Raw genomic sequence first — 24,195 nt, forward strand, 5'->3', positions numbered from 1 at the left:
ACAACTCTCAAACAAAGCTCCAAATTTTGGGCCATAATTAATAATCCTTTGTTTGCTAATACTAATAACATGGATCTTGATATAAATATCCCTGAAGCAGACTGGATTAATCACTTTTCCAATATATATGGCTCAAATGAAACAGTTGAGGCGTTTGCAATACCCTACTCCCTATCCTATCCCACTAAGTTAATTTTTAGCAAATCAGAAGTAGAGCTGGCAATATTAGGCTCTGCTGCCAACAAAGCTCCGGGCCCAGATGGGGTACCTCTGGACCTCTACAAACTTAACCCTGAGTTGTGGGCTGAGATCTTAGCTAATGTTTTTAATTGTATGCATGAGGGGGGTTTGCCAAAAACCTGGGCATGTTCAATTATAGTACCCATTTTTAAAAAGGGCCAAAGATGTGACCCCAAGTGTTTTCGACCAATTTCTTTATTGGATTCTTCTATGAAGATTTTGAGCAAGGTTCTGCTAGCTAGAATTAACACTTGGTCCCTAGAAAACGACATTCTAGCTGATGCTCAGTACGGGTTTCGCGCAGGTAGAGGGACAGAGGACCAATGCTTAAATCTCCATTTGATAATTTCTAAATATACTATTGCTAAAAAGGGGTCAATTTTTGTTGCTTTTATGGACCTGTCCACGGCCTTTGATTTAGTTAATAGAGCCCGGCGGTGGACCATGTTGTTAAAATTGGGACTTGATCCACCCCTTGTATATTTTTTGGCAGAACTACACAAGGATTTAAAAGCTTCCATTAGGATGGACCAAGATGGTAATTGTACAGCTTGGTTCAAATCGAGTAGAGGCGTGCGGCAGGGTTGCATTCTCGCGCCCATGCTGTTCACTCTTTATATAAATTCACTTGAGAAGACTCTTTTAACCGCTACCTTGGACATTCCGCGTGCAGGGGATACCCGTATTCCTGTTCTCCTGTACGCGGATGACGCAGCTTTAATAGCTCGTACCCCCATAGGTTTGCAAAGAATTTTAAATGGTTTTAATGACTTTATGTCTTCATTGGACTTAGTGATAAATAACTCCAAATCTCACGTCATGGCTTTTGGGGCTTTTAAAAACAATTCTAAACAGTTCTACTGCAATGGCGACGTGATCACTAACGTCAAAATTTTTACTTATCTGGGTGTGATTTTTGACACCAAGGGGAGCTGGACTCCCCAAATTACAGCTAAAACTAAAGCAGTTAGGAGCTCGGCTAACGCTATTTTAAGTTTCTCCAGGAGACTGGGTGGGAAGCCAACTGGTGCTTTATTAAACTTGTATAGGGCGAAATCTGTGGCAATAGCCAGGTATGGTTCAGGTTTGTGGGGTCATGTGAATGGCGAATCGGTCCAAAGGGAAGAAAATAAGTTCCTTCGATCCATATTAGGGCTTCCCCAATCCACAGCCACGTTCTCAGTCCATCAGGAACTTGGTCTAGGGTACATTTCAGACACCCTTTTAATGGCCCCTATTTTGCTATGGATAAGGACCTGGACCAATATCAATCTAGGCCTGAACCATAAAATACTGGCGGACTGTCTAAAACTGGACAATTTCAAAAACATTGCTTGGCTATCATACATTCAAAAGTGTTCTTCGGACCTTGGACGTCCCGATATTTTCACGGTCCCTCAAGGTCTAAAGAAATCTGATTTAGATTGGGTTAAGCTCAACTTTATTAAAATTAAAAATGTGGAAAGGGAGGAACGACAACTGACTAAAACCACGGTCAGAGCCCATTAACTGACCATTACCCGCCTCAATATACAACCATACCTTACTATTGTTAACATCCCCTTTCACAGGTGGCTTCTGGTTAAACTTCGGTTTAACCAGATTTATACGGTTCTTTGTAATAGTAAAGGGTGGTATAAGGAGGAGGACGCCCCTGTTTGCAACTGCGACAACTTCTCAATACAAGATAATATGCACTTTATGTTGTTCTGTCATTTTTTTACTGTGCCCAGACAGAAATACCTGGTTCCATTATTGAAGGATAAAGCCTTCCATCAGGCAAAACCTGCTCTCCTGTATCTCCAATTATTGGATTCTGCTTTGGCTATGTTTAGCGTGGCCAATTATCTTGTTGCTGCGGTTAGGATCAGGAGAAGAAGAATTTTTAGCGAAATACTTACTCCTTTTTTAGCTGTATTTTTAAATTGTGAATATATTAATTATACTGATGCTTTTAAATTTTTTTTTAATATTGTGAATATGTAAATATTATTGATCTATTGACTTTTTAATTTCTCATGAATTTGTATTGCCCCTTCTTTGTGAATGTAGAATGCTTTTATGATTTTTAACTAAATCGAATAAAGTGGTTTTGACTTGACTACAATGACCCACTTTGCAACAAGCATTGGCATAGCCAATAGGTTGCGCCTTTGGGGCCTTATAAGTATTTAGTTATGCAGCACAATATCCTTGGTGCAACAACATCAGCTGTTGCATGGCTAAACACCTATAAGGTACCAAAGGCGAGACCTATTGGCTATGCCAATGCTTGTTTGTTGACTGCCAACTTTAAGTACTAAAAACAATAGGTAGATAGATAGATAGATAGATAGATAGATAGATAGATAGATAGATAGATAGATAGATAGATAGATAGCTAGATAGATAGATAGATAGATAGATAGATACTACTAGAAAGAGGGAGGGGGTGAAAGAGAGAGACAGGGGCGATTTAGTAAGTGATGAGAAAGACAGCAGAAGAATAATGTGAGAGAAAGAGGCAGGTGTAAGACACTGAGAATGAAAATGTGCAAAAAGTAATGATTAAAATATTAAAAGGCATGCTGCAATGAAAAACCAAAGCATTTCTGTATATAATGCATCTATGCAATCTGGAATTGATTGTGCAGTGATTTTGTGTAGTCTTGAAATTACATTGGCCACGCCCCTTTGAGAGACCCTCCAGTTTTTTCATCCTACTTAAAGCCCTGAGTACAGGTCAGTAGTAATGTGAACCATTTGGGCAACTGATTAGTTACGTCATGGTCAGTACTGGTTGTTTTTCCTCACTATCCCGCCAAGTGCCTATGCATGAAGGATTACAGATCTTCGCTTGGCACACCACCACCTGATTTCCTGGGCTGGGATCCCTCCTCCCAAAACACACACACTTGCCTGCTTCCTGTGTGAGGCACTAGGGAGCGCTGCAGGCGAGCACTGAATGCCACCGCAAAGGGGCGCAGCAGCTAAACATAGGGCTGCACACTGATCGGGGTATTCACCCAAGCACTGCTCGTGCAGACACACAGGGGCACACCCACTGAACACAGTACAGGGAAATAATATTGTCATTACCAGTGTGGATCAGAACCCAGCACTTGACAGATCACACATAGTATGCGCACAACGGGACATTCCCTCCTCCCCAAATTCCTTCTCCTTACCGCCCGCTACACCCAAGAACTCTCGGAATCAGGACATGTTGTCTACAGTGTAGCCTTTTATTCACATTAATCCAAGTGAATCGTCATATTACATTACCAAATAAAAGTATCCTTCTTGGATATATAATAACTATTGACAGCATCACACTTTATCTGCATCAACATGTCAATGACAGTAAGGAAATTAGGTACGACATTAGACTTTACCATTTATCTCGGCCGTACACTAGAACAACTTGGCAGTACCTTTCGAACTTACACTTTTAACTCGGCAGTACAAAAGAACTTAGCCGTACGTTTGAACTTGGCCGTCTAGGCCACCAATCTCCCATTCGGCTGCGCACATTGCGCCGGTAGGCCCAATGCGCTACAGCCAACAGTTACATTACTTGACATCCAGGGCACCGCATACCGCACTGGCCCACCTGAACACATGCATCCTCCCCAAGATTCTTCTCAGTCCATACGTGGTGGGTTGGGGCAGTAGAGTCCAGGACTACCAGCAGGCCAGTGCCTCCTCCCCGACTACCCACTGCACTCGTGGAATCTACCCCTTACAGGGGTCCATCAATTTGCAACACCTCCATCGTTGTGCATCCCCATTGTTGTAAACTGTCAGCGCTCCGCCTTCATGAAGCCTTGGCCTTCTGCCGGGTGGGTGGTCGACGACGCTCCTGTAGCCAGGCTGTGGTCTGAGGGGACAAAGAGAACGAAACCCGTCGGGCACAGCCTTAAATACCTCTGCTAAGTTTTGTTTCTGATAAGTTTTGTTTTCCACACCGCCAGCCCTTCATTATCCAGCCAGCCCCAACTCCTTCTCTGATCCACGGAAGAGGCTCAGCCCCGCGGCGCAAATAAGGGTGCTTTGCCCTATTCGCGGGGGTGCCTGTTCAGGACTCAATAACAAACAAACCACTAAAAAGAGCACCAGCACTGAACTGAGAACCCAGCAATGAAAGAACACCAAATAGCAAATAACAGAGCAGCAAACATGAACTGAGCAACCTGAAAACCCAGCACTGAAGAGAACAAGAGCAAAAGCAGAGAATTAAGTTCCAGGCAGAGCAACCAGCGTCAAACAGAACACTCAGCCCGTATGCAGCAGCCCCACCAACCAACTAAGAACCAAAGAGAGGAGGCAGATTTGTTGCAGCACCCAGCATTGAACAGTCGGCCCAGCACTGAGCAGGACACCTAGAGCAAATAGAACACCCATCAGGCAATTGAGCAGCAAGCGAAGAAAACCGAGCCAGCCATGAAGACAGCAATAAACAGAATACTAAACACTGTGCCAATTAACCGAGAACACACAACAATGAGTCTGCAGGCAGGTTTAACAAGAGAGGAGCGCGGGGGGAGTTTGCGCGGCAGCATGGTGAACGTGCTATTTAGAAACAGATGGTTGTAATTTCAAACAGAGGCTGCTGTGCGTTTAACCGCAAGCATTAGGCCATGGGCGGTTACATTTGCTGGGAAAGGCGGGACATGCACCTGCCTTTACCCAATTGGGTTCTGTATTTTAAGGAAGACGCACGCAAATACCAACAGAAATATTGGTGGAAAAAATGCCACAAGCAAGAGCTTGTGAAAAGTCCTGGTCAGCTGCAAGAGGTTGTTTTCCTAATGCAGCGCATGCGTGCTGCTATAGGCTCAACCTAAAAAAAGGGTTGGTTTTCATTGAAAAAATGTGGCCTGTCCGTGTCGTGTTTTGGGACATTTACTGTTGCAGGCACTACTAGGCCCACCCAAACAAGTGCAGTACCATTTTCATTGGATGACATGTGGGAGCATAGAATGGTAGAACATTCGTTATTAACTGTTGGATTTTGCTTCATTTTTGCTTCTTATATGTAAGCAAGTGTATATAGAAAGAAGACATTTTGAAAAATATCCTCTAAATCATATGCTATTATTAGTACCCTCAAATTCAGAGATGTACAAATAACCACTGTTCCTAAACTCCATATTGTGTGCCCTTTCAGAAATATATGTTTCCTTGATACACATTTTTCACTATACTTATTTCACCCAATGAATTGGTTTTTACTTGGTATACAAAAAAAAAGTGTACAGTGCAGCTTAGTTGCTGGCTCTGGGTACCTTCGGTTCTTAGAGAACCTATTTTTTTATTTTATTTATTTATTTAATGCGATTTTTTATAGCGCAAACATTACCCAAAGGTGTCAGAGCGCTTTACATAAGAACCAGTTGCGATACATAAGGACTTGGGATTACATGAGTTACATAAAAGACACAAACAGAAAAACAATTGCAAATGTACAAGTTGTAGAGTCACACAAGGAAGAGATACATACAGAAAAAACTGCAAACGTACAATTTGCAAGTCACAAGGAAGAGATACAAATGGATATACTCTAAGAGTCACATAGGAATGGTAGAGAGTACAGGTCTACTACATATACTAGTGGTTAGAGTTATCTCTATATACATATATATACAAATAGTAGATTTTCTCAGGTCAAGACCCAAAAAACATGGAGAGCAGAGTTCTGTTAAGAGGAGTCGGAGGGGGGACGTAGTCACAGCATTAGCCGAATTAAATTCAAGGCCTTCTGCATTGCCTACAAGGCAGTGCATGGCGTCGGACCCAAGTTTTTGATCGATGCATTTCAGTTGTACACCCCTAAAAGGCTGCTGAGATCTGCCAACACCTGCCTCCGACCGGTACCCCGCACAAGAACAGCAACTTGGGGAGACAGACGTTTTCTGGTTGCTACGCCAAAGCTCTGGAATCTTCTGCCACTCACTATCAAAAACGCCCCCAACTTGATGAGCTTCCGTAGGCTCTTGAAGACATGGTTGTTTAATCAGTGAATTTTGTTGTTTCGGTCCCGCTAGCCTACATATGCGCCGAGAACACCTTCGGGTAATTGTATGCGCAATAAAAATTCCATAAATAAATAAATTAATTAAGGGAGGGTGGGAGGGAGGGATCCAAGGGAATGGAGAAAAGGCACATCAGAGGATCGTCAAGGGGGAAACAAGGGAAAAGGGTTAAAGGACGAGGCAATGGACAAGATGGCGGGTCAGGGTCCAGAGAAAAGCGGCCGAGAACAGCAGCAAATTGGCGGGCAGGACAAAAGTAAAGAAGTCCATGGGAGTGACCCAGTGAGTGTGAATCAAAGTGCCAGAAGAAATCCGGGGAGGGGGGATACACAGTCCAAAAATCAAAGACAGGAAGGGAGAGGAGGCGTGCAGCCTGGGATCCCCTGGAGCAACGTCGAGGACAGTCAGCCTGTCGTGGCTCCCGCACCCCCACACCTGGGAAAAGTTCACTGGGGTCTCCAAAGTCGATGAAGAGGCAAGGCAAAATCCAGGAAGATAACCTGCATGGGGGGGACAGCAGGGCGACAGTAAAAGTGGTAGGCAGCCGATGGGGGCAAAGCTGCGCCAAGGCTGGCGCCACTCTCAACAGCAGTGATTCGGTCCGAGGCAGAAGCAGTGAACAGCAGCGGCAGCGGGACATGGAATGTCCCTCTCCAATGTCTAGCTGGGTAGGGGACGGTCACGAGAGAACCCATGCCCGGCTCCCCAATAGCTGAACCAGGCAGCTCCATCAGGTTTCCTAGTTCTCTTCGGTCCCCTCTCTCATTGCCCACGCACCTGGGGAGTCCCGAGTCACAGTATGGAACCCGGGGTCTGTGGAGCGTCTATCCTCCCACAAAATCCTCAGTGCTCCCAGAATCAGCAACCCGCTCCACCAGCCACGGCAAGTGGAATGTCGCTGTAGCGTCAGCTCCGCTCCCCGATCTCCTCACAGTAAGCCGAGGATCCTCGCCACTCGTGGGGTGGTGGGTGCCATCTTGGTGAGTGCCGGGGTCCGCCCATATTTGCAACTCTCCCGATCGCAGGGACAATTCAGAAAAACGTTGCATAAACGCCCAGTTTGTGCCCCGCGTGTTCAGCCCGCCGATGGTGTGCTTCACGGCAATCAACATGGGGGTCAGCCGCAGCTGGAGGCTCAGGAGAGCAGAGCGGACCGGGAGCCGAGACGAGCCACGTCAATCTGGCTCCCGGCCCATTCCTTCAGACAACCTACAGACCCTATATAACCCCCTAACCAGAAAGGTTTAGCTGACGTAATGGTATATTGGTTTTGTAAAAAGTCCTTAGCGGCAAAAATTTACAGATGAAAACGTTGCAACAAATGATTGTGTTGTCCTCCATCATTTTCAGTATTTCTTCATTTCAACTCTTATTTTCTTTAAGAAAACCTTGACGGATCTACACATATGAACCCTTGCTGAATTCGGAATTCTATTTACCTTTTAGAAATCTAGGGCCATATGTAGGTGGGGTAATACCGGTCGGTAACTGTGAAATTCGTTAAATTTTCCCTGAATGCTGCTAGGCTATGGAACAGCATACCCCTGTATTTAAGGTCCAACTCAGATCTAACTTCCATTAGGAAGCAACTGAAAACTTTTTTGTTCAATAAATAGACCCGTTTTCCTTGTTTCTGTCACTTGACCAGATGTTTGTACACGATCAGTCACAGCGCTTGGACGCCTCTGGGCAGCTATCTGCGCTTTATAAAACACATTTTCAGACACTTTTTTCCTAAGTAGTTTTTTCTATTTTGCTCAAAAAACTCCTAAGTTTGGTAGATTTTTTTTATACAGTCTTCAACAGTTACGTTCACGCCAAGCATAAATACATACAACTCGCCTTTGGAGAGTAGGGGAAAAACAGACGTAATTACTTTACAACGTAAGAATATTGTACACAGACACCCAACTGAAAGCTGTGCAGCGCTGTCTTACCCTTTGAACTTTCTCTTGCCTAATACTTTTTCTATTGGATGAATGCAGCGTACTGTTAGTCACAGCCCAGAACTTCAGATTGCTTTAAGGGCTCCTGGGATAATAGCTTTACAGCCTGCATTTTATTATTTTTCTTGGTTGATGTTTAGCGGGCGGGTGTTTAACAAGATCTTGAACTACAGAACTGCTGAGAGTTTAGAGAGCCAGGATTCCAGCCAAGTGGAAGGTACTGAACGCACTCCTTTACTCGGCAAACCGCAGAATCTAATTGGAAGGGACAAAGAGAAACTGGCCGGCCGGTATTGTTCGGCAGCCGTTCCCACGAGCCCTGCAGTCTGCAAGGAGGAGGCGAGCAGGGAACACGGCGAGAAAACAAGCCTCTAAAAGCAAAACCTCACGAGCAAGGCTTTTTAGGTAAAAAGGCGGAGAATGGAACTCGAGGTGAACGACACAAATCCTGTGTGCACCAGCAGGCAGGCGCCGTATTCTCATGAGATTTTACAAAGTAAGTTCACAAACTCATAAAGTTCAAGTTAAACAAAAGTTATAATCCTTTTCTAAGCCCCCTTCCCCCGCTCAAAAGGTTTAGTGAAATCTGCTTTTTTTCTCATGAAAATGTTTTTTTCCGCCTGAGTTTCGCCAGCATTTCTTTCTCTCCGTTTTTATCTAAGAACCGCCGTAAGCATTGAATTTGTCTTCATACCTGAAGGCTGGGTAGAGTTTTGTAACATATATGAGCAGATACAATGTTAACTTTGTGCGATTTAAGACGCAGCGTTATTTACACTTGTAAGAGAGGCCTCAATTGTAATGCTTTTGTAAGGCTATCATCGGTGATACAACAAACATGTCGTCTTATAGTGACATTTTCGTTAATTATCGATTTGTGTACCACATGGCTAGACTCAAGGCACTTAAGATCAGTTGTCAGTGTCAGTTGAAAAAAAGTGTCCTGTGACAGCTTCGCCTTCCGCGCCCCTAATGCTATGTCAAAAGTGAATTATTTTATTTGACTACTCATTCAATTAAATAAGAATGTCAGACAATATTGTTTAGCTGTATTCGTGTATCCCTTGTGTGTGTATTTAACCCACTGCTAAATGCCGTTACCCGAGTGCCTGATTTAGGGTTCACCGTCCCCGGGGGCACTCCCTTGGGGTGTTGCAATCAATGTCTGTATTTAAAATGAGTACACACCTTTCGGGGGGGGGGGGGGGGAGTTGTCATTGAATTACACGGAGAAAACCTTTAAAACATTTTAAAATAACCACTTACTTACTTTTGTGCTAGCCCCTTCGAAAGAAGATAGGAAATGTGACTTTTGTGTGAGTTTCAGAGTACCTCTTATAGTTTCTTTGTCACTTTTTTTGGTATGCTGCGCAATTTTGTACCAAATGAGATTTTGTTATTGTTCAATAACTGTTCCCTTTTTTTTCTGTGTCACGATTTGGTTGTCCTTTGATTAAGTCCCATTATGAGCATGCAATGGTAATTCCGTTTCTCATGCCTAACTGCATCATTGCTTTTAGTGCTGGGTGAAAACGTCTACCAAGGACAGTTGTCTATTTGGTGTATCAATCTCATTTCTGAATACAACGTGCATTTTTTTTCTCAGATGGAAGGGTCTACTTTGTAATTGCCCAGCTCATATTGGGAAAAGGCTGCACTGCTACTGCAAAAAAAACACATACTGCCTTATACTAAATGCTAATTTGAATTATAGAGTAGAAAAATTTGTACTCACAATATAATATTTTTAGTTTTTATTTCAAAAGAATATATATTTGTGTGCAACAAAACTACATAAGATGCTTTAAAGCCTATAAAAATCAACTTATCAAATAGTTCAATTAAATTAAAAAATTCTTCATTTCCGCCTATATTGGCCATAAAAGCACATAAAAAATATTACAGCACAATTTGGTCACATGATTCTTGCAAGGATAAAGTGCACGTGCATTGCAACATTAAGAGGAGTTCTAAATATAAAAAAGAGCTCATTCGGAATTATTATTTTTAAAATGGTAATAAAAAAATGTAAATACATTTTGTTTGCGTTGAAAAACAAAAATGTATCAAAAGACTCAACTTTTAGGATAGATGACCGTACACACCACATAGAAAATAAGTAACGAATAATTGAGTACACTATGGGCTGACTGGTACCATATGTTAGGATCCTATAGACCTCCGTGCAATATTTTGTCCCAAAATTCCGGCACACCTGTTGTAGCCATCGGTATCTAGCCTTCTTGTATGCCGGGCAGACAAATAAAACATGTTGGCCTGTCTTCAGATTATCTGCACAGAATGGACCGCCCTGAATCAAAATATGTTCCCATTTACTTGTATTTACGCGCAATGGGAGTACACCGTACCTAAATTGCAGGTACAGTTTTTTTGCAAGGGGGGCTGTATGACTTCAAGAACAGATTCCAGCTTGTATTGGTCTTTTACCTCTAAAAAAGTTTGGGTCAGTGCACCTGTGTCAGAATTGGCCTTGATCTGATTAAATTTAAATTCTCTAAAGATCTTTGACAAGGCCTTCTTGGGAGTTGTCATACTAGTTTCTTCAGCTTTAGCCTATAGGTCTCCCATACTAATAGCAGCCAAGGTGTTTTTGATATAGGACAGCCAGGGGATTTTATCAACTCTCAGTAGATTTACGACTTCTTTCAGCTCTTGACTGAAGGACTCAAGCTCTGGAGTACTCCAGATATGTCTCCAATAGAGAAGAGGCCTTAGGGCAACTTCCTCCGCAATTGGGTTGAACCCAGGGTCCATGCGGAGTGGCATTAATGGTGTACTTTTGGGGAGACCTAGAAGCTGCCTAATAAGAGTTCTCATTTTTAGATAAATCATCACATACTCGATGGCCCCTGATTTCTGCCCCATATAAGGCCGCTCCCCTACCCTGGCCCTTATAAATTTCCATTGCTGAACCAACCATTTTATGTGTGCACTTCCCAGACATCTTTGCTATCCCCCCAGCTGTCTGTGCCAGATTTAAGCTGGCCTTTTTAATTTATGAGGTCCACTCAAATTTGTCGGTGAGCGTTAAGCCTAAGTAGTCAAAAACAGACACTTTCTCTAATTGTTTCCCATCTAAAAGAGGGTTTGGTTGTGTCGTGTTGCCTCCATTAAAAACCATAAATATTGTCTTTAGTGAATTAATTTCCAAACCCCTATTTTTAGAAAATAGATGGAAAATGTCTAAGGCCCATTTTTTTTATTTCAAAGTATTTTATTAAATTTTATACATACATTTATCATTGCTTTACCATTACAGGGTAACCACCCCAACTGGCTGTTCTTGTCAAGGATAGTGGTGAGTGGTATATATGTTTGGCTGTCCCCCTTTTCACTGTCTTGCTAGAAGAATAAGAGTGGGTTAAAAGTGGAAAGATAGAGAATAAAAGAGAATACTTCAGTCGTGGGTCTGTTCTGGGCTTGTGGGGATATGCTTGTGGGCAAGCCCCCTTTCTCCAGCTGAGTTCACATGGGTTCATAGGGGTCCAGGTACTTGTCCAGTGATGCCCACATTCCCCTTGTTGCTGTCCGCGCCTCTGAGGTACGTCACCCAGTTGAGGCAACATTTGAATGTCGCCTTAGGTGTATCCTTGAATTTGAAAAGTACAATTTTCACTGCCGCTGTCAAGAGGAGATCTAACAGGTCCCTGTCGTGCTGCGACTCTAGCTCCGCGGTCATAAACGCGGTGGCAAGGGTAGAGAATTCTGGTTTTAGTGTGCACCCCAGCGCTTTTTTTATGAAGGTGAATATTTTCTCCCAGAACTTTTTAATTTTGGGGCAGTAGAAGATAAGGTGTGCTAGGTCCTCCTTTTTTTTGTCGCAGTTCCAGCACAGTTCATTTTCCCTGAGGCCCAGCGCCGCAAGGTTAGCCGGGGTCCAGTAAGTCTTGTGTAGTAGCCAGAAGTTTGTCTGTGCTAGTACTGGGGAAATTTTGTTTCGTGAGGGGGAGGCCCAAAGGAGATTTAGTTTGCTCTCGCTAAGTGTGGTGTCAAGTTGTTTTGCCCAGTATGCCGCTGGTTTATCGTTAATTTTGGTGGCGCTAGGACGTAGTAGTTTGTAGAGATGTGATACCTGATTGCCTATTCTGTTGAGTTTCGTCATGTATTGTATGATTGATGGATTGTGTTACACTAACTTTGCTCTTGTCAGGGCTGTTCCGATTTTTAGAAAGTTGTATAGAGCGACGTCTAGTAGCCTATGCTTCTCTTTTAGCCTGGTGAACCCGATGGGGTTGCCCCCATCTTCCAGTTGTGCTGGGTAGGAGATTCCTAGCGTCTTCCATGTCTCTATAGAAAGGGATTTCCCACTATACTTAATCTTGGTGTTTGCCCAAGGATTCCCATTTCGAATTCCTCACACTGTGTTCCATTTTCTTGTCTATTTTGAGCAGGGCCATTTTTGTGTTTTTGTATATTGGGTTGTAGGCATGTGTGTTTTTATTGTCTGTGAGGAGTACCAGTGCCTCTAGGTTGTTTAGGATGGTTCGCTCGATTAATGGCCATACCGGCTGTATTTCCATTGGGGACTTGGATTATATTGTTTTTTTGGTATGCTGCGCAATTTTGTACCAAATGAACTTTTGTTATTGTTCAATAACTGTTCTTTTTTTTCTGTGTCACAATTTGGGTCTCCTTTGATGAGGTCCCATTATAAGCATGCAATGATAATTCCGTTTCTCATGCTAAACTGCGTCATTACTTTTAGTGCTGGTTGAAAACGTCTATCAAGCACAGTTGTCTACTTGGTGTATCAATCTCATTTCAGAATACAACGTGCACAGTTTTCTCAGATGGAAGGGGCTAACTTGTAATTGCCCAACTCATATTGGGAAAAGGCTGCAGTGCTACTGCTAAAAACAACACGTACTGCCCTTTATCAAATGCAAATTTGAAATATAGAGTAGGAAAATTTTGTAATCACAATATAATATTTTTAGTTTTTATTTCAAAAGAATATATTTTTTGTGCAACAAAACTACATAAGATGCTTTTAAGCCTATAAAAAACAACTTAACAAATAGTATATTGCAACAAACATCTAAGTCAGTAATTTTTCCTTTTTCTCTTTGTTGATATACTCTCTGTTATGGGAAACAACGTTTACAACGCTGGCACAGCCACGCGTGGCATTTCCTCGCAAGCTCAACCACGCTTACCTTAACCACGCATATGTGTGGTTAAGGCAGGGCCTCGATGCACAGATTGGCGGGTACAGAAAGAGGAAGGATCAGGAGTGGGAGCTCCCGTGAAGGACTGGGTTCTTTAAGACCCAGCGGTGCCAGGGCACAACACCTGAAACCTTCGTGGGTAACCTGCTCCGGCGTACGAATGACAGAGACACGGGACACTTCCTTCGGCGTCAAAGATTCAAGGTTTATTTACTGCAGGGAACACAGAAGTCACGACAAGTACAACACGTGCAACTTGGGGAGACTGCTTCAAATTGGTTCTGTGGATCGCTCCTTTTATACAGATTTTACCCATAGGACAACATGGTACACAAAGGTTTACAACCCGGTTCCCATAATTATCCCCCAGAGGGGTCGCTTTGGTCACTTTGATACACATAAGGTCCGGAACATAAGTGCGGAAACATTTGGCGGTTCCCAACTGTAAAAACCCATCTTCCCAACATTAGTGCATTCCAATCGGCAGTAAAACAGATCGAAATAGGAACAAAGACAGGTGCAGAGGAAGACGGAGACAGTGGGGAGATCGGAAAGGGTGTAAAAGGGGAGGTATCGGGAAACACGAGACACAGGCATCAAAGGGACGTGCTTAATGAGATGCACGGCTGAGACAATAAACCGGCACGGCGAGATGAGCCTCAAGCGGGGCCATCTGCCTTACAGTATCATCCCCCTCATCATAAAGACACTTACAAAGAACATGTGTCTTCCGCAAATATCTTGGGAGTCCCAGGGTCGCGAAGCGGACAGCGTCCGTTCGCTGGCTACTTGAGGGCAAGAGACAAAATGGATGCCGTATCTAAGATGGAACCCGTGGGTACAGATGAAAAACCCACATAACAAACGAACGGTTTAAGTTAGCACAGCGAAACTGCGCATACTTACTAAACTCGTCATTTGCGGTTCATAGATACCAGACTCGACCATATTCGTGCGAGTCGAAAACACCACTTACAATTGTCACGGAACCTCAGACGCTCCTTTTGCCCTCATGTAGGCAAGCACTAGTCGGAATCATATTCGATATTCATCAGACCATCTAGATGTTGTTGTAGCATAGCTCTGTCCAACCGAGTCCCCTTGGTAACAGGTGGCTGTCTCATACACGTTGTAGCACAGAGGCCACATAAGGCAGGACCGCACTGCACACAAAGGCAACACGTGAACAGGAACGCCACAACGACTCCGATGATCATCAGAATCTTCCAACCCCAAGTCGACATTAGGCCCCAAAACCACCCAAGTAGCGTCCAATCCCCTACATCCACGTGTATGGATTCGGAGATCTTATGCAACTTCGAGATGGCTTGATAGACAGTCGGAGCGTTATCAGGAATGAAAATACAGCAGCTCGAATGGATCACCTTACATACCCCACCACGATCTGCTAAGATCACGTCTAAAACCATACGGTTTTGTAACGTCATAAGCCTATCCGCCTGAAGTTCAGTGGTGATGTTACCAAGGGCACTGGCAGTAATATTAGCGGTCGATTCTACCACTCGAGTCAACTGTCTCAGGTTCCTACTATTAACCATAGGTCCCCAAAACGGGAGGAAACCCTTGAAAAAGTCTCCTGCCTCTTGACCGGCAGTATCCTCTTCGCTAATTACGCCTCTCACAACTCTAGTCTTGTGATAATCTGCATCTACAGTGAACGTCGGAGGCAACAAGTTTGCGATGAAGCATGAGCCCATGAAGTCAGAGGGCAACCATGCATATGCACGATCATGACAGATAAAGTATGTACCCTTGGCGGCCAGGAACACAGGGGACGAGACCATCGGCAGAATGTAATTTTCAGTGCAAGCACTCTCTCCAAGTCGGGCTTTCGATCTTCGGCCACGACCTATTAGACAAAAATTACCAATGTGGGGTACGACCCATATCGGAGGCGAGCTTTTAAGCTGCTTTTCACTAGTGAACACACTATATTCGCCTCTACTTAGGACCCTATAGGCTTGTACCTCTTCTTCAGGAATAAGCAAGGGATCATAGATATCACTATCTAAATCCTCTATTGCTATGGACAAAGGTTTTTGATACGAGGTAGGACCAGAGTAGGGGGAACGTGGTTCTCGAATGGGGTGGAAACCCAGTGCGCTTCGAAACATTGTCTGAAATGCTCGAGCAGACCCTTGGGAACTATACGGTAACACCACATATGTAATTCCCTTATCCGTAGTATGTGGCATCAACCCACACACCCAACAATTAGTAGTGTTAACCACTAACTGATGCTGATGGAGGAGCTGAATAAAGGAATTGTTGCGGAATTCTGCACGTCTAGCCTGCTCGTGTTCAGGTAAGATATGGAAAGAATGAGGAGAAGCAGTGGAGGTAAGTTTAGGGTCAGGGGTAGGAGTAGGTGTAGCAGAAGGTAAGAAGTAAAACATCGTGTAATACACCCCACCCGCCAATAATGCAGAAACAGTAAAAAACAATACGAATATTTGGAATATAAAACATTTGGTACGACTGAGTTGCTGCAGCTTGAATCTATGCGCTTGAGCTCCTTCCAAATCCGTCAGCTTCGAAAATGCCATTCCCTATGACCGTCCGCAACGTTTCTTGATGCACTTCGTTCTGTGTAGCGATAGTCAATCCCTAGGAGTTCCCAGGAACCGACGGTCTTTAACCTAGCGTCAAGACCTACTAACCAGAAGGAAGTACGCGCGCGGCCCTACGGCCTTTATTTCACAAGTGTATATGCAAAAACAATGTCTCTCAGCTGTGGAAGCAAAAAGTGTAAGGAACGAAGCTCAATGAATATGTACAAAATAATTACAATGATACGAATATTCAAACTGATCGTGGAAAACGGGATAATGCAATTATCAAAGGACAGAACAGGATCTTTTATTAGTCTCTAGTGCTGGATCGCAAAAAGTATCGGGTTTTCCCAGGACGCGTCTGTTCGTCAAACAAAGGATCCGTTGAAGGGACCACGTCCTGTTGATCAGCTGAATGTTTTGGTCTTGAGTCCTTTGCTGACAAATGTTCAACAATGTCTTTTTGCTGCACTGAGGATTCTCCGACAGGTTGTGCGTCGCTGAAAGGTACAAACGCCGGCAATCCTTCGGTTTCAGTTGATGCAATGCCTTTCCTCACCCACGAGTCTGCTGGCAACGGGATAGGGACTTTCTTGGTATGGGTGGCATGCACCCAATTCTTCCGCCCCTCAAGACGAACTGCAGTTCTCGTGGCAAGGAGGACCTGGTAGGGTCCAGTGAACCTGGGATCCAAATTGTTCTTGCGCGAGAAGTTGCGCGTCACCACCCAATCTCCGGGCTGGAGCTGGTGGCCTGGACCCTCCGTCTGCGTCGGCAATGCTTCGTGAACCTGTTGGTGAATTAACCTCAGTTTAGCAGTCAAGTCATGAAGATAATCGATCAACATTGGATACTCAAGATCACAGAAAATACCCGGCCTAGGAACCCCCCAAACATTCGCAGGACGACCGAACACTATTTCGTAGGGACTAAGCCCTACTCGGGAGTGTACAGTCGCCCTAGTTGACAGTAATGCTAAGGGTAAAGCGTCAGGCCACGAGAGACCAGTCGTAGCCTGAATCTTTGCTAGTTTTAGTTTAAGGGTGCCGTTATACCCTTCAACCAAACCAGCTGACTGGGGATGATTGGCGCTGTGGAATTTCTGATTAATTCCAAGGCCCTTGCATACACTCTTCATCACACTCCCCACAAACTCACTTCCGTTATCTGACCACACGATTCTAGGCATTCCGTACCGAGGAAAGTATTCCTTCAGTAGGATTTTCGCAGTAGACAAAGCAGTATTGTCTTTGAGAGGATAGGCCTCGATCCATCGGGAGAATGCGCAAACCACAACTAAAACGTATTTCAGGTTATTGCATCGCTCCATATGGATGAAGTCCAATTGAATCACCTCAAAGGGACATGAAGGGGGAGCAAAACTGCCAGGAGGAGTTGGGGTTCCCTTGCCAGGATTGTACATCATACACCCCATACAGTTCTTAACCAAGCGTTCAGCACATTTCGTAATACCATCATTCTTCCACACAGGAGACAGCAACTTACAAATACCTTTCGCGCTAATATGTGCTAACCCATGCGCCATTGTCACAACGGCCAGCACATACGCATCCGGTAACATCCATCTTTTCTGTTCCGACAAATCAATCCAACAACCATTCGCATCCAACTTTCCCGTACTTTCTTTCCACTTCGTCTTTTCAGTCTCGGTGGCCTCATTCTGAATTGCTTTCACACTCTCGATAGTGTCTTCACACATACTCGATTCTGTAGGCCACCTAACCGAACTCGTCACATACATTCGAGTGCTAAGGTTCCGGGCAGTCTCCTTAGCAGTCTCATCCGCAAACGCATTACCTCGACCAACATCATCCGTCACCTTACGATGCGCACTACATTTGACAATCGCCACTTGCTTAGGCAACGTAAGTGCATCCAAAAGATCATTCACAAGCTGACCATGCTGGATCTTCGTACCATGCGATGTTAGAAAACCTCTCTCTCTCCACAACCGTCCAAAACTATGTGCGACGCCAAATGCATATTGGCTGTCGGTAAACACATTCACACGTTTCCCTTTCGCTAACACACACGCTCTAGTAAGAGCGATCAGCTCTGCAGCTTGGGCAGAATTCTGATTTAATCTTGCAGTCTCAACAACAGTATTCAACGTTACAACAGCATAAGCAGTAGTCACATCACCATTCGGCAGCTTGAAACATGAACCATCCACATACAGTGTACCATCTGGGTCTTCCAATGGGGTGTTTTTAAGGTCCACTCGACCTTTCGTTTCCTCCTCTGTCCTCAAATAACAATCGTGTTCTGTTATTTCATCTGACTCTGAGCTAATTGGTAACAAAGTTGCCGGGTTCAGAACATTACAACGTTTTATTTGAATGTGGCTTGCCAACAGCGTCAACTCGTACCCAGACAACCTCGCACTCGTCAAGTGCTGAGTTTTCGTACGATTCAAAAGAGTATCGACTGCATGTGGAACCATCACCGTAAGCATATTATCCATGACCAATCCTGCTGATTGTCGGATAGAGACCGCGGCTGCCGCTGTTGCTCTCAAACAACTCGGCAATGCTCTAGCTACCGGGTCCAAGGTCGAGGAAAAATATGCACATGGACGTTGCTTACCACCAAAAGGTTGCGTTAAGACGCTCAACGCACAACCTTCTCTCTCGTGAACATATAATGTAAACGGCTTACTATAGTCAGGAGTACCTAACACAGGAGCCGAACACAATGAATCACGTAATTCAGAAAAACTTTTCTGACATTCTTCCGTCCATGGTAAAGGAGTCGAAACATCCTTGCACGTAAGAGCCACCAATGGTTTCGCTAGCAATGAAAAATTAGGAATCCATTGCCTGCAATACGACGTGATACCTAAAAAGGCACGCACATCTCTTTGGGTTGTTGGCACAGCCATTCGCGCAATTGCCGCAATTCTCTCTGGGGTCAACCGTCTTCCCTCCTTTGACAATAAGTGACCTAGATAGGTTACTTCTTGACAACAATATTGGAGTTTAGAAGGTGACACCTTGTGATTTAGCTCGCAGAGATGTTGCAGCAACGACACCGTAGCAATTTTGCAAATGTCCTGAGTATCTGCAGCCACCAATAGGTCATCGACGTATTGGATTAAGGCTGCACCAGCCGGCAACCTAAACGCATCCAGTTGACCCTTCAAGGCTTGGCTGTAAATCGACGGACTTTCACAGTAGCCCTGAGGAGCGCGTTTAAACCGGAAGCTGCGTCCACCAAGAGAGAAACCGAAAAGGTCTCTGCTCTCCTCTGCAATCGGGATGCTGAAGAACGCATTCTTCAAGTCAATCACCGAAAACCACGATGCAGAAGCTGGAATCAGAGTCAGTAGCGCCGTGATGTCAGGCACAACGGGGAACTGAGGAATCGCAATTTTATTCACCTCCCGTAAATCGATAACAAAACGATAAACAGGTGGTTTCGAAGGATCAGTACGTTTTAGAATGGGTAGTACAGGGCTGTTGCACACGTTTCCCCGTGTTTCCTCAATAACGTCTTTCTCGATCAAATCATAGATGATCGCTAACAATGCTCGTTCACCATCAAGAGAGATACGATATTGGGGAATACGTGGCAATCGCACATTAGATTTCAACTGAACAACATAAGGTGAGATATCAAGTAGGCCCACATCGTTGGGACCTGTTGCCCACAAAGACGCAGGAAGAGAACTCAATTCCGGTGGAAGCTTATCGAGAGACAAGTACATGGGAGAGACAACCCTCTCTCCCAACGTAAGCTTTACACCCGCAGGAGAACAATACAAAGTTGCATACAAACGTTTAAGCAAATCCAGGCCCAAAAGATTTTCACCACAACCAGTAGTCAAAATCAACGGAGCTTCTAGCTCACGAGGCCCAATTGTAAGGGGCAAAGGGCGCGAAACTGGATTGCTAACGGGGGCGCCAGAGAATCCAACGGAAACATTTGTTAAGCCAGACAAAGGTGCGCCAGGGAGTTTCGAATGCTTTATGGAACTTTTCGCTGCACCAGTGTCCAACAGAAAAGGCTCAACGACGCCCGATGTAGCAACTGCGACGTAAGGCCCTCTCTGATCAACCGGAACTGATACCACTCCCTCTCCTTGTCTATGGCTGTCCTAGTAATTACTGTCGTCAGTTCCCTGATCGACGTAATAATCGTCTACATTGTACTGTGCAGATCGTCCTTGCGACGATCCACGTTGATCAAAACAATTATCGGAATTTGATGAGTTATCTGAGCGATCATTCTGAGCTCCACGACCTCTACCACGTGGTGCCTGCTGTGAACCACCACGACCTCCTCTAGATGAGTTACCACTATTACGTTCGTTTAGAACAGGACAATTGAATTTGATATGACCCTCCTGTCTACAATAGGCACATTGATTGTATCCCAACGAGGATCTTTGGGAAGAGGAGTCATTACGAGATTGTGATCTATTCGATTGCGACTGCGATCTATTTTGTTGCGAATTATTCTGATTCGAACGTGGAGGATACGCTTGCTGAAGCAACACTTTAGTTTTAAGCTCTTTCGTCTTTTTATCAGCACGGTCGTTCTCTTCTTTCTCTCTGTTCTCATAATATTGTGCCGTAGCCAATATTTGGGCTGAAGTAGAAATGGCCCATGCACTTTCTGAATTTTTCAATTTATTGCTCAAATCGGGCAATAAGTTCGAAACAAATTTATCCACGAACAACCTTTGACCACCCTCAGTGCTCATATCCTGACCACTATGGTCGATGAATGCCTCCTCAAACCTCGTAAAGAAGTCGGAGACACTCTCGTCCTTTTTCTGTTTACAAGCTGACAATTTGTCCCAATTTACCCTCATAGCTGGCATAAGAGTTTTCATTAACGTTATTATTCTTTGAGGAAGATCAGCAATCAGCTGCTCGGGTTTAGCACCACCAACTTGTCGAGCATCCGCCGCTACAATGGCCGCCCAAGCGCCACCTAATTCATTCGGATGATTTTCCTGACGAATCTTAGCCCATACCGGTTGCGGTACAACATTGCCAAACAGCATGTCAATATCGGCAAGATTAATTATCGTAGCATCTACAAGCTGCGATAATTCCTTATAATACCCTGCAGGATTTTTGCGAGGGTCAGGCAAAGATTGCTTCACCTGTAACACTTCTGATCGCTTCCACGGAAGATGTATCCACACTCTCTGGAAATGCGCCAATACCGGAGGTTGAGCATTAGGATTAGCTGGCATCCATACTGGTGGAACTTCCCGCATAGGAAACTGACCAGACTCATCCGGCTGTCTTTCGACATCCTCAACAAACAAGGCTTGAGGTATAGGAGTGGGACGAAAAGATAGCAACCGTTCAACAGCACGTCGAACATTGGTATCCACTATCAGTCCAGCCGAGAACTGAAGCTGTAGATCAGACAAAGCGGTCAGCACCTCGTCAGGTGCGTCGGCCGATATCTGATCACGAAGGACCTTACACATTTCCTCGAACACAAATCTTTGGGTTGGTATATTGAATTGACAAAACGTGTCGAGTACAATACGTGGTGGATTTCTAAGGGGGTGCGTCATCCAACCCATCGCCATATTATATAGCGAAGCGCGTTCCCTATTACCAGGAAGCTGACTACGTCTCTGAGGACCATCGGAACCAGCGGACCCAAGAACAGGTCCGAGCGAATGAAAGAAACTAGCCGCAAGAGGAGAATTACGAGTAGAGGGAGAAGTATAGGACACAGGACTAACAAGTGAAGGAGTAGAGACAGAGACAACAGCAGAGGTTAACAGAGCAGGAGCAGTAGCGTGAGCAGGAGTATGTGGAAGCGGAGGAGCAGTAGGAATAGCAACAGCCAAAGGAGCAGGAACAGTCGGAAGAACGGGTGCAGGTTGAGGAACAGGCAAAGGAAGAATAGGTGCGGGAACAGGTACAGGGGGAATCACAGGGGCTGTGGTACCCTGTACGTACGGAGGTGGCGATTTCATTAGATAGGACATTAAAGGATCCTCAACTGACTCATCCTTCTTTTCCGACTCCGTAGGCAAAGCAGGATAGCACTTATCTATAGTCATACGCTGTAATCTGTCAAACACTTCCTTTTCCTTAACCTCCTTATCATGCTGGAACTGCTCTGCTTTCTTTACAATGGTAGCGACATTATCTCTCTGATTTCGTTTAGTCTGTCTGATTTCTTTCTGTCGGGCTTCTTTACGCCACAACCGAAAGGCATCAAACATGGCCGGCCTTGACTTTCTTTCGAACAATTTAACCTCTAGATTATCTAAGATCGGGGCCTCGAAGCTACCATGTGGTGGCCAGCGAAGGTCACCGTCCTTCTTCGTGTATTTGATCCAGTATTCATTGAAAGTAATCGGGCCTAGCCCATGTTTACTGTACAGTTCATAAGTCGGAGTTCCAACCGGAGGTATCGGACACGAGTCCTCCAGTCGGGAATCCACACCACAAGGTCTGAAACAACTGAACAAAGTACTACGACCAGGCATCTTGCACACTAGCCGAGTTTCACAAACTTCAAGGGTTACAGGATTTACCAAGTCCCAGCAAAGAGCAAAAACCCTCGGTTTTTGGCGGCTGCAGTCGTCAAATAACACAACAAAGTACGCTAGCAAAGTGTCACCGACAAAAACACTCACACAGCGTCAACAACAAAAACACTCGCTAAAGTGTCAACAACCAAGAACTCTGGGAGCGACCCACAAATACTTAACTCAAAGATCGATGGCGTCTCCAGGAAGGCCCGTCAATCGTCTCGCTATACCAAGGTCTACGCCAGGCGCCAAAACAGGTCTACAGTCAGGGCAGCAGTCCGTCGCAGCCGTCAGGAGGCGGGAATCTTCGCGGGAAAAGTCTTCGGGCCACTTGTTTCGACAACAGGATCGATGAAGCGGAGTGCACCTTCCCTCGGAGATTTTACACGAAGTTCCTCACGATCGTCGGGCTTGGACCGGTACCACTGATGCAGCCCCACGTTGGGCGCCAACTGAAGGACTGGGTTCTTTAAGACCCAGCGGTGCCAGGGCACAACACCTGAAACCTTTGTGGGTAACCTGCTCCGGCGTACGAATGACAGAGACACGGGACACTTCCTTCGGCGTCAAAGATTCAAGGTTTATTTACTGCAGGGAACACAGAAGTCACGACAAGTACAACACGTGCAACTTGGGGAGACTGCTTCAAATTGGTTCTGTGGATCGCTCCTTTTATACAGATTTTACCCATAGGACAACATGGTACACAAAGGTTTACAACCCGGTTCCCATAATTATCCCCCAGAGGGGTCGCTTTGGTCACTTTGATACACATAAGGTCCGGAACATAAGTGCGGAAACATTTGGCGGTTCCCAACTGTAAAAACCCATCTTCCCAACATTAGTGCATTCCAATCGGCAGTAAAACAGATCGAAATAGGAACAAAGACAGGTGCAGAGGAAGACGGAGACAGTGGGGAGATCGGAAAGGGTGTAAAAGGGGAGGTATCGGGAAACACGAGACACAGGCATCAAAGGGACGTGCTTAATGAGATGCACGGCTGAGACAATAAACCGGCACGGCGAGATGAGCCTCAAGCGGGGCCATCTGCCTTACAGTATCATCCCCCTCATCATAAAGACACTTACAAAGAACATGTGTCTTCCGCAAATATCTTGGGAGTCCCAGGGTCGCGAAGCGGACAGCGTCCGTTCGCTGGCTACTTGAGGGCAAGAGACAAAATGGATGCCGTATCTAAGATGGAACCCGTGGGTACAGATGAAAAACCCACATAACAAACGAACGGTTTAAGTTAGCACAGCGAAACTGCGCATACTTACTAAACTCGTCATTTGCGGTTCATAGATACCAGACTCGACCATATTCGTGCGAGTCGAAAACACCACTTACAATTGTCACGGAACCTCACCCGGAGGTGGTCTGGTAAGTTTGGCGGTAGACGGATTTTTAGGGGTGCAGTACTTTTTAGGGCTCGGGGGAGGGGGTTGTGGTTGTTCACAGGGCTCGGAGGTGTTTGGGGTTTTTTTTAGGGCGCAAAGGGTGGGTCGGTGTTGTTTATAGGACTTGCAGGATCGGAGTTGTTTTTAGGGCTTGTGGGCTCAGGGTTGTTTTGAGGAATCAGGGGGTTTGGTGTTGTTTTTAGGGCTGGGGACGGTCAGGGTTTGTTTAGGGCTCAGAGGGTCCTAAGTTGATTTTAGAGCTCAGTGTGTGTGGGGGGGGGGGGGTTGGATTATTGT

General features: G+C 45.0%; 1 protein-coding gene across 1 annotated transcript in view; it reads left to right on the plus strand.

The window, feature by feature from the left end:
• Positions 1 to 8,257: 8,257 nt before the first annotated feature.
• The window catches only part of LOC147697825 (organic solute transporter subunit alpha-like), an 876,545-nt gene continuing 860,607 nt past the window's right edge, over positions 8,258 to 24,195 (plus strand). Inside the window, exon 1 of the mRNA XM_086934511.1 lies at positions 8,258 to 8,696. Coding sequence (XP_086790637.1) covers positions 8,621 to 8,696 — 76 coding nt within the window. The 5' untranslated portion in view covers positions 8,258 to 8,620. The remainder of the gene's footprint in view (positions 8,697 to 24,195) is intronic.

Source organism: Lissotriton vulgaris, chromosome 8 (genome assembly GCF_964263255.1).
Source record: "Lissotriton vulgaris chromosome 8, aLisVul1.2, whole genome shotgun sequence".
In the NCBI taxonomy this organism is placed as follows: Eukaryota; Metazoa; Chordata; class Amphibia; order Caudata; family Salamandridae; genus Lissotriton; species Lissotriton vulgaris.